This window comes from Anas acuta, chromosome 22 (assembly GCF_963932015.1).
Source record: "Anas acuta chromosome 22, bAnaAcu1.1, whole genome shotgun sequence".
NCBI lineage: Eukaryota > Metazoa > Chordata > Aves > Anseriformes > Anatidae > Anas > Anas acuta.
In genome coordinates this window covers 2,845,094-2,856,218 of record NC_089000.1, presented here as the reverse complement: position 1 = coordinate 2,856,218, position 11,125 = coordinate 2,845,094, and the positions used below count along the sequence as shown (strand labels likewise).

General features: G+C 42.1%; 2 protein-coding genes across 5 annotated transcripts; both read left to right on the top strand.

Annotated features, from left to right (window-relative positions):
• Positions 1–777: 777 nt before the first annotated feature.
• Positions 778–5,732, top strand: LOC137843542 (arylacetamide deacetylase-like 4). 2 transcript variants are annotated; one of them, XM_068658886.1, is made up of 4 exons: positions 778–1,062; positions 3,239–3,455; positions 3,864–3,927; positions 4,690–5,732. In XM_068658886.1, the coding sequence occupies exons 1-4, from the start codon at positions 886–888 to the stop codon at positions 5,462–5,464; spliced, it is 1,233 nt and encodes a 410-aa protein (XP_068514987.1). In that variant the 5' UTR covers positions 778–885; the 3' UTR covers positions 5,465–5,732. The 2 variants fall into 2 exon arrangements, with proteins under 2 accessions (XP_068514987.1, XP_068514988.1); XM_068658887.1 differs by lacking the exon at positions 778–1,062 and adding an exon at positions 2,800–2,952.
• Positions 5,733–6,050: 318 nt separating this feature from the next.
• Positions 6,051–10,099, top strand: LOC137843543 (arylacetamide deacetylase-like 4). 3 transcript variants are annotated; one of them, XM_068658888.1, is made up of 4 exons: positions 6,051–6,761; positions 7,718–7,934; positions 8,276–8,339; positions 9,033–10,099. In XM_068658888.1, exons 1-4 carry the CDS (start codon positions 6,585–6,587, stop codon positions 9,805–9,807), a joined length of 1,233 nt encoding a protein of 410 aa, XP_068514989.1. In that variant the 5' UTR covers positions 6,051–6,584; the 3' UTR covers positions 9,808–10,099. The 3 variants fall into 3 exon arrangements, with proteins under 3 accessions (XP_068514989.1, XP_068514990.1, XP_068514992.1); XM_068658891.1 differs by lacking the exon at positions 6,051–6,761 and adding an exon at positions 6,826–7,236; XM_068658889.1 differs by lacking the exons at positions 6,051–6,761; positions 8,276–8,339 and adding an exon at positions 6,823–7,236.
• The last annotated feature ends 1,026 nt before the right edge of the window (positions 10,100–11,125 follow it).

The window sequence follows — 11,125 nt, the reverse complement described above, 5'->3', positions numbered from 1 at the left end:
ATGTACTCAAGGCTGCTGCCAAGAAACTTTGAATTTCTCTGGCATTCTGTATTCTTTATTCAACAGTTTATTTTTATTGGAGCCAAAATAGATTCTTGATCTTGGATTACTTAAAACACACCAAGTCTATTCAAAAGTAACAGGGAACAATTCCCTGTTTCTATTGTAAGTTTGTAATGACAAACTTAAAAAATAAGAATTTTTAACAGTAATGTTTTAAAATTGGGCATCTGTATACTGAGATGCATTGATTAGATTTCTTAATTCCTTTGAAATAGCTAATTAGAAACATATTTTTTAGAAGAAAACACAAATACTAAACAGCTGAGATTCTGCTGTAATTTCATAATTTTGTAAGTGCATCTTACCAAAACAGCAGTGGTGACAATCCGTCTATCCATTTAAAGTGTTATTTGTCCCATGTAGGCTCCCATCTCTGCATAACCTCAGACAAACTCTTCTGCAATGTACTTTATAGTGTCACAAACTCAAGGCTTATGAATGTCCTGTGTCCCTTTTCCACCTCTAATTATCTTAACATTAATGCAGTCCTTCTGCCAGCTAAGGACTGTTGTTTTTTTTTTGCAAAAATTCTGAAATGTTGCTGGCATAGCTTTTTAACAGAATTCAGGACTTGAAACAGTTTATCTTTTGTGAAATAACGGGAGTGGGGAGAGAGGGAGTGGGAAAGTGAAAGATACATACTAATGTATTTGCAAAGGGGAGGAGAAAGGTTTTTTTCTTTTCTTTTTTTTTTTTTTCCCCCCCACCAGAACAGCCCTGTGACGAAGAAAGGTATCTGAGAATCAGGAAGTAACCAGGCAAAGATATCTGGGAAAGTCAAATCAAAGACATTTCAGATCACTTTGTCTACTGCTCAGCATAATGGCAGCTATTTACACTATACTGGTGTTATTCCTGGCAGTTTTTGTTGCTGGATTTATATTGTTGATCATGGGGGCAATTAATTTTGATGTCTCCAACTCTGAAATTCCTCCTGGAATGAATCAACCTGTGAAGCTCCGAATCATTCATATTATTTTAATATGCATAGCTGTGGTGGTAAGTTAACTAACTGCATATGATTTCTGTGGGAAGAATGGTGAATCTGTAAATTTGGAACTTGATGCAGTCATAGAGCCTTGCTTGAATCAATTTTCAGAGAGGAAAGCAGGGCACGGCTATCATGCTGTAAGCTGCAGTTAGAAGCTCGGTTTTGTTAAAGAAACCTTTACCAGATTCTTTATATTACACTACGTTATTGCAATCAGATTCTGCCTTGCTCTTACACTAGGCAATATGGGAGCACTGGCTAACACAAGGGTCTGAAAGCGTGACTGTGCCTCTAAAACAAATTGTGCTAACCTAGTAATTTGATTAAGAATGGTTAATGGAAATGCAATAGAAACTATTTCCAACCTAGGCTCACAATATATCTGATGTCTTTGGGCCATGCTTTCAAGCTTGCTTGGAGTTAGGGGTGAGGAGTTCTGTAGTTATTTTGAAGATTAAATTAGTAACTGAACTTGCCAGGGCTGGTTTTGGGGAAAGTCGTTGCTCTTTGTCAAAGAAGTGACAACATCAGGTAACAAAGTCCAATAGAAACTCAAAGTCCAGCAGAAATTCAACTCCCCTGAACCCATTTTCGTAACTTCTGAGCAGCTAAGCAGGCTTGTTTTGATGGGAATGAAGAGTTCTGGCCAGCCTGACTTCTTAGGGTGAACTGGCATGTAAAAGAGTGGGAAGCTAACAAGAGTTAAAGCTCTTACTAGCACCCAACTTTTGGTGATCTCTGCTAGCAAAGGATCTCATTGAATCAGGAATATTTTCATGTAATGATAGATGTCTTTGGGCCATGCTTTCAAGCTTGCTGATAGGAGGGCTAGGAATATGTGAGAAGTTGTGCACGAACTCCATAAATTACTATAGCACCTCTAAAAGAGACATATTCTTTTAAAATTACATCATATATACACACACAGACATATATGTGTGTGTATATATATATATATATATATATCAGTTGGGAATATTCTAGATTACAGTGGATCACACTAAAGAATTCCAGCATGTATATTCTCATGCTTTGTCTCAACACAAGTTGTAATCAGAAAACACTGACTTCAATCCAGCAGTTGAAAAAGGCAGCTCTTTTTGTACCATATGTACACTGCCCATTCGTACCATAAACTAGACCTGCTGCAACATAACACAGTATGAAAAAAAAACAACACATACACACACACAAACTAAGCAAGTTCAAAGTTAAGGTGAGAACAACTTTGTAGTTATTCCATTTCTGTTTGGAAAACAGCAAATTACAATAGAATAAATCATTTCACCATGTTTGTACAGAACCAGAAATACTAAGACTAGTTTCTATAGAAAATTAAAATCAGTAGGTACAAAGCTTGTTAGCTTCTTCAGCCTCAAAATCAAATATGGAGAAGAGCTATAAACAGCCAGTCAGTGATGAATAAAACGCCTTTCACAGGTAGGTACATGTATATTGAGCAATAACACGGTACTGACAATCCACAGAAACATGGCAGTCTTTGATGGGAAACCCCTAATGTGTAATAAGAGCTTGAAGAGTTTTAAATAGAGTATTTAAAAAAAGAAGTTAAGGGCTTTTCGGTTTTGTTTTGTTTTTGTAACGTTACCCGGGACCTGTAGTTCTCAGTTGGGTTGTTTTCACCCTTAAGTGCCTGGTGTGAGTATCACTGGCTTAAAGAAGGAGCAGGTGCTCAGGCTTACTAAATACCTCAGGAACTTCCTGCAAATATATTGCAAACACCAGTCAATATTCCTGAGATGAATCAAAAGGCAGTTATCAAATACATTCTTATCTTAACTCATCACCGGAACTGTTATCTTTCACTATGTTTTCCCACCTTCTCAGAGAGCAAAGACAGAACAGCAAATGAAAACCAAACTCATTTTCAATGGCAGGTAAAGGACCTGCTGAGAAAGCAAAGGGATATACTTCACCAGTCTTTGTTAATGCTGGATTGCCTTGGGATTAGGCTCTGTGGTGAACATGGCTTTTCATGTGACCTCTCCCGATGCTACTGTTACTTGTTCAGTTGTACTGCACCTGTAAAACTACTCAAATATTTAATGATTCTCCTAAAAGACGTGACTTAGATATCACGAGTATGCTGACATTGCAGTTCCTTTACTTGGGAAAATACAAAATCTTCTGAGTGAATTCCCTATTCTTTTTGCCTTTGAACAGGGAAAGATTTTGGAAAAGATTGGGATCTGCAGTGCGATTAACTTTGTCCGGTACATGCAAGGTGTAAGGACTCCGGGAGCAGACCAGAAGCTCTTCATCAAGGACCTGTGTTTTGGGAATGTGCCTGTAAGGATTTATCAGCCTAAGGCTCCATCTTCCAGCCAAAGGAGGGGAGTTATGTTTTTCCATGGAGGAGGATGGACACTTGGAAGTGTTGGTAAGATAACTATCAGAAAAATTACTATAATTCAGTTTAAAAAGCGACCTCATCATAAATGGTAAAGTTGATTGTTGCTTGACCTGTAGCAGTTATAGAATTTGAGTATAACCACAGAAGCTTTCAGAAGAAGGCATCTGCTATGCGTTATCTGACTTCTCGTAAAGAGAAGAACAACGAGATATGAGACAAAAAAACAAACTGCAAACAGACAGTGAAAAGGGAAGATAAGGGGGTAAAAAAGATCTGCAGAGCTATGTTGGAAGGGTCAAAGAAAAGTAGACAGTATTTTTCTTTTGCAATTCTTTGCCATACACAATGGACATCAGCACTGTTGAGGGGGGAAAAATCAACAACAAAAGAAAAATAATACCAAAAAAAAACCACAAATGAGACTGTTTCTTTCAGACACCCACGAAAACCTATGCCGCTTGCTTGCCCGAGAAAGTGACTCAGTGGTTGTATCTGTTGGGTGAGTCTTTTCTTATGCCATATTTTAAGAGATTATTTCCTACACTGTGAATAGCACCTTATAGCTAGCCTGATCATAGCAACAACCATTCCCAGTAGATATTTCCAAAGGACTTGTCAGGCAAGTGCTTTTGCAAATTTCCTCTGCTCTTGTTTGAAACCACCGAAGACTGACTCAGTTTTTACTGTCTGATCAAATCACAAATAATGCTTATGAATATTTAACTGGAAAAAGAAGGACATGCTTTTAATTCCCACCTAAAAATTGATAGTAAACAGACAGTAAGTCAAATATTCTACTTAACCCTCGTTCAAAGAAAATACTTGCTGCTTACAGGAGCATTACATGAATGACAAGCTAATATTATCATCAATATACCAACAGCTATTTGGATGATGATGATAGAGTTGGAGCAAGAAAGACATAGAAAGGAAATACTCTCATTGCTACTTGACACATGTGAAGGTGAAGCATAAACTGATTAAACAACTGCCCATAAAACCTGGACTTAATTAGCAGCTGAGTAGTCCTGTGTTGTTCAATACCTGAGCAATGCCACAAAAATTGATGATGGTCCTGACAAATTAACCTCTACTACCTGAAGCTACTACTCACAGTTTATTTAAGAAAACCTATGGAGAAAGGGAAAATTCTAAGGCAATCTGTGTATTGCTGGTTGCAAGAATCAGTATTTTCAGCAATACGTTTAAAATTAACAACATTTTCTTCTCTTTCTTTTGTTGTCTCCTTCTGCGTTAACAGGTACCGCTTAGCTCCTGAACACAAATACCCTGCTGCATATGAAGACTGTCTTAATGCTGCCATACACTTCATGAGGAACACTGAGCACTACGGGGTGGACCCTGCCCGTATAAGTGTCTGTGGGGACAGTGCAGGGGGCAATCTAGCAGCTGCCGTTAGCCAGACCCTGGCAGGAAGATCAGACCTCCCCAAGCTACGCGCTCAGATCTTGATCTACCCACACCTTCAGGCACTGGACTTCAATTTACCTTCCTATCAGCAAAATCAGAGAGTCCCTCTCTTATTCCGAGAACGTGCTGCTTTTTTTGCTTTGCAGTACCTAAATGGGGATGCATCACATATTGAAGAGGTCTTAGAGGGCTCTCATATTCCTGTAGATATTAAATTAAATTATATGAAGTGGGTGAGTGCAGACAACATCCCTGAAAAATTTAAGGCCAGAGGCTACAAACCACATGTGCTACTTGACTGTCCAACTGCAGTTTATGAGACAATGAAAAGATTCCGTGAGCCCAGCCTGTGTCCCTTGCTAGCTGAAGATGCTGTTATTCAGCAGCTGCCAGAGTCTTTCATCTTGACTTGTGAGTATGATGTGCTGAGGGACGACGGCTTGCTGTACAAGAAGAGACTGGAGGACAATGGAGTTCGAGTGACCTGGTACCACCTTGAGGATGGATTCCATGGAATCATCAGCTTTTCTAATAGTGACTGGATGTCCTTCTCATCTGGAGAAAGGGGTCTCAACAATATTGTGAACTTCCTAAAAAGCTTATAGAAACAATTTTTTTTCTTTCCATAATAATTACCAATTTTCTGCGTTCATTTGTGCTCCTAAATTCCATGTAAGAGGTTTAGATAGGACAGTTTCAGAGTAATTATGCCAGCGTGATCACTCCAAAAGTATATTTAAAGAATGTTGTGAAAGTTTAGTTTAGTGTGATTTGAAATGTTCCATATGCAGTCTCTATTTTAATGATCTTTTTGGACTAGGCACTTGCTACTTTCTCTGTAAATATTAAAGATGCAGTAAAATTTTAAATCAACATCTGGTCTGACCCATTTCATTCAATTATGATCTATGCTTTTATCCTCCCAAGAAGACTAAGTGCTTTTCAGCAAAGGAGAAAGGTACTGATATGACAATCCTATAAATCAGTGCCTTTGCTATATGTTGCACGTAGCATCCAACCCTAAGAGTCCCAGTCACCATCTTCCATAAAATTTCCATGGGCTGGGTAACTGATATTTTAGACTTGCAAAAATGGAGTCAAAACCGCAACCACCCCTGACAGAGCTACTCTGTTAACAGCTTTGTGCAAAGCGCAATGGAGGACCTTTGAAATGCTCTAAGTATGCTCCTACATTTATCAGACATACGAGTGCGTTGATAAGCTTGTTTCAATATTTAAATACTCTAAGAACAAAACAAGGTCAACACATTTACTTTTGTAAAGCCCATGTTAGCCAGCTTTTTTCCTTTTTAAATGCCCTTGTTAAGACTATATACTCCAAACTACTTAAAGAATGTCTCTAACACAAGAAGCAGTCTGTTGTGGCTGCAGATCATACGCAAGAGACAAGTTAACCTCTACGTTAGTTGGCTTGCTCCTCTTGTAAACAGCAACACATATCCACAATCCAAGAATGCCATGTAGTCTACCACGCCCTTTATCAATCCCACAATTAACAAGACACTAAACAGGAAATTAAACACGTTTTCTTCTGCCTCTTCTCCAATGTGATGCATGCTGGCACCTTGCGCAACATCTCCAAGGACTTTTAAGCGTGACAGCTGGAGGAACTTGTTTGAACTTGGACTGCTCTAAGAGTCCACGTTATCTGAGAAAACTAAATCAAAGATAGGCATAGAGACACCTCATCTTTTGTTAAGTGAAATGGCATTTTTTTATATACTGTCAGTGATACTGCTGGTGATTTTTACTGCTTCATTCATAACAGCAATTAGGACAACAATTCAATCTGACTACCCCAATGCCAGTATCCCTCCTGGAGTGAATCATCCTGGAAAGCTTCGAATTGTCCTTGCTTTTATGATTAGTACATCTGCTGTGGTGAGTTACTTTGCCGTTATTTCTGCCAGAAGTGGGATTTAGTTTTTTTTTTTTTTTGGTCACGTTATATATATAATTAGCTGGATCCTGCTAGCAGCATTAACACTTAAATGAAAGCTTTATTTTTATTTTTATTTTTTATTTTTTATTTTGGTTGTTAGCTTCAGAGGGCAGTTTTTCAGAAGCATTTCTATCAGACCTCAGATAGTTTCATTCAGGATTTCCCTATTAACTTAAGGGTGAAGCCAACCATGAGCCCGAACAGTATCTGCTGAGCTCTCCTATCTCAATTTAAATGAATTATTTATTAACAGCAAGATGGCTTTGATTTTTGTTTTCGCTAAGCACAGGCGATGTTTTCGGGGCATTCATGGGGCTTTCCAGTAACGCTGGTAGGCGGCCAGGTGCTTTTTAAGCAGCTAAAACAGGAGACTCCTGGGAAACCTTGGAGGGATGACATCTGGGCTGGAAGGTGGTAAGTGGTGGGAGGCTGGTACGAAGCCGTAGGACTTGGTGACACTGAGAAGGGAACACCCAGGCTTCTTCCCCACAGCTTGTTGCCTGACAGGGCATGGGGTCAACGCGCGGGCCTACCTGCTCAGGCGCGCGGTGCCAAAGCAACCCCGCTCCCCCAGGCCCGCAGCCTCGCAGGGGACCGCCACGGCTCCATCTTCTCCCGTGACAGACTTTCTGCTGAGGACCCAGCCGGAGCAGCCGCCAAAGGCGAGGGTAGCGGCGAGCGGCTCCGGAGGAGGCTGAATCCCGCTACCACGAAGCCTGGATGCCCCCGCAGCGGCCGGGGGAAGGCAGGCGCAGGGTCTCCCCTCACGGCAACCTGCCCGGCGGCCGGGCTCGGCAGCGCGGCAGCCTCCCCTCAGGCGGCCGCCCGCTGCCCCGGGGAGGGGGGGGGGGGGCGCCCCGCGCTCAGCCCGCCTCTCCTCCCTCTCTCCGAACAGGGGCTGATTTTGGAGAAGCTGGGGGTGTGCACGAAGATCGCCTTCACCCGCTACATGCGCTCCGGGAGGAAGCTGGGGCCGGACCCGCAGCTCTCGCTGGTGGACGCGCGGTTTGGCCGGGTGCCGGTGAGGCTCTACCGGCCCCGGGCGCCATCTGCCGGCCTGAGGCCGGGCGCCATCTTCTTCCACGGCGGCGGCTGGCTGTACTGCAGCATCGGTAGGGCGCCTCGGGGCGTTGGCGGTCCCCAACGCAGCCCTGAGCTGCCGCCGCCGGCTTCTTGAGGTGTGAGGGGGACGAATTTCTCCTCCCCGGCACCCTGGGCTGGAATCTGGCGCAGCTTCCCCGTTAGGCTCGGCAGCGGAGGGCTGCGGGCGGAGCGGGGCTGCACGCCTGGCGGGGAGGGAAGGGGCTGAGGGGGAAAGGGAGAAGGGGAGGGAAGGGGCTGCGAGAGGGGCTGTGAGAGGGGGTGAGGGGCCGGGGGGGCACGGCCAGGGTGGGACAAGGCGGCCGCTGTCCCCCCCGAGCCTCAGCAGCTAACGCACCGCCACCTCTTGCAGACTCCCATGAGAACATCTGCCGATACATCGCCAAAAAAAGCGAGTCGGTGGTGGTGTCTGTGGGGTGAGTTCAGTCCACACTCCCCTTCTGAAGTACGTATATATATGTATATATGGCTTTTCTCCTTCTCTGCTGATGCAGAGAGACTGCAAACAGACCCACTCGTAACCTTCAGGTATCCCTCAGCACAACGCAGAACTATGCTGGCACCACACGAAAAGAAGGAATGCTTCTTAGAAGAGTTTTCTAAGGAGCTAAATGACTAATGAACAAACCTCGAAGGCAGTGGTTCAGTAATCTGTTTAGTTAGATATACACTACAGTGAGGTTTCTAACACAATCAAATGGTAATATATAAAACTCGTAAGACAGAAAAATAAAACTGCCTCAATTGCTTAAATAAAGAAAAATAAAATTTAATAATTCTGAAGGACATACCCTAAGTGAAGGTGAGGTGCAGCCTGATTAAATTACATTATCCACAAGGAAGATGCACTCTACACCAGAAGATCACAATGAACTTGTATCACTCATGTTCTACTCAGGGTTCTTCTAAGAAAAAGTTCAAAACGATGCTATGTCCTTGCAACTTATCTGTGATAAATTGCTGGAGAAATACATGTTTATCAGAGTATTTCATTGTTTTTTGCTGAACAAAAAATATTGCAAGTTATGATGAAATGCAGGATGCTAGGAAAATTGTATTTATAGTTATGACTGTTCCATCTCTTACTCTTCTTGTTTCCTTTGTTTTAGGTACCGCTTAGCTCCTGAACACAAATACCCTGCTGCGTATGAAGACTGTCTTAATGCTACCATACACTTCATGAGGAACACAGAGCACTACGGGGTGGACCCTGCCCGTATAAGTGTCTGTGGGGACAGTGCAGGGGGCAATCTAGCAGCTGCCGTTAGCCAGACCCTGGCAGGAAGATCAGACCTCCCCAAGCTACGCGCTCAGATCTTGATCTACCCAGGCCTTCAGGCGCTGGACTTCAATTTACCTTCCTATCAGCAAAATCGAGGAGTCCCTCTCTTATTCCGAGAACGTGCTGCTTTTTTTGCTTTGCAGTACCTAAATGGGGATGCATCACATATGGAAGAGCTCTTGGAGGGCTCTCATATTCCTCCAGATATAAGGCTGAAGTACAGGAAGTGGGTGAGTGCAGACAACATCCCTGAAAAATTTAAGGCCAGAGGCTACAAACCACACATACCTCGTGAATTCAAGGCTGAAATTTTTGAGGAATTCAAGAGGAAATTTGAACCCAGCCTGTGTCCCTTGCTAGCTGAAGATGCTGTTATTCAGCAGCTGCCAGAGTCTTTCATCTTGACTTGTGAGTATGATGTGCTGAGGGACGACGGCTTGCTGTACAAGAAGAGACTGGAGGACAATGGAGTTCGAGTGACCTGGTACCACCTTGAGGATGGATTCCATGGAATCATGAGCCTATATGGTTATCAAATTTTGAAATTTCCTTCTGCAAAAAGAGGACTGGACAGCGTTGTTAAATTTATAAAGGGCCTGTAGAAACAACTTTCTTTGGTAATGTTTCTCTATCTAAGAAAATCAGTGGAAGTTCCCAAATCTTGGATAGTAATTGTCAGCAAAAACATGATACCCCTTGATGTAAAAAATACCAATTTTGAAATTAGTGAACTTCAAATCCCATCTGAACAGTGGTCTTTGTCCTTGTGAGACTATTGAGAGCTTAGCCTTTATGGTTTTAGCATTTTCCACAGGCTATTTTTCAATTTCCCATCAAAACAGCATGTGATTGATTACTTGTGTTTAATTAAAAGATGATTTATGTCCATGTAAACATTTTTCATGGAATGATTTGGATTTAATAACTCCTGTGAATTACAGCCAGGATCTTTGTGATGTTCATTTGATAAGCTACAAAGAATGACTTTATCCTATTTAGATAAAAAGCGCAAGTTATGTACATAGTGAGCAGGAGGGAAGTTAGAGGAAAGCTACAGAAAAAGAGGAAGAGATCAAAGTCTCAGCAAGGAGATTCAACGTATACAGTGGGCATTGCAGAACCACATCCGCAAGAAGAGTAGCTGTAGAAGGCCTGTGTTAATTTGGGTCACCTTCTTGAAAGCAAGTAAGGCCAGCCCTGATTTTGAAATTACCATGGCTCTATAAACTCCTATTTCATTTTGGGATGTCTCCACTATGCCCTCAGAAGCTTAGGGCAAGAGATATTGGTTGAGAGGGAGCACTTAAGGACAGGTTTTAGAAGGACAGTATCAATCAGGGAACTGGGCTCCTGATCAGTGTATTGTAAAAGGCTGAGCTTAAAGAGAGAGAAAATGTGAACCAAAATATTCTCATGTTATTTCAGAGTGAGGTTCCCTGTGCTGTGACTTTTCTCCATGTTTTGAGTTTTCATTAGAGGACAAGGCAGTGCTGCATCACTTGATTTCACGCTTTATTGTACTCTGCTGATGAAAGCAATGAGAAACAGAGGTGAATGTATTCAAAATCTTAAGACTGAGGAAAAGAAAATCCTATTAAAAAAAAAAAAAAGAAAAAGAAAATCATAAAATCTCTGATTTCCCTAGTCTTTACAGAACAAATACTATATTTCAGATTTCCCTGGGTGTACACAGAGGTGACGTTGAAAGCTTTCTCCTGAAATTCACCAGAGTAAGGTTCTTTTTTTAATAACAGCTAAAATTCCTGGGCAATTATGGGACTGGTGTGTCTGTCTGTTGAAGCACATTTATCAGTGGTACCTGCTCGTAGCAGAGAACCTTTTTATGAAAGACGTAATTGAAAAGCTAGCATAGCCAGTGGGTAAGAGTCATTATTCATGAAATCTGAGCTGTCACCTCTT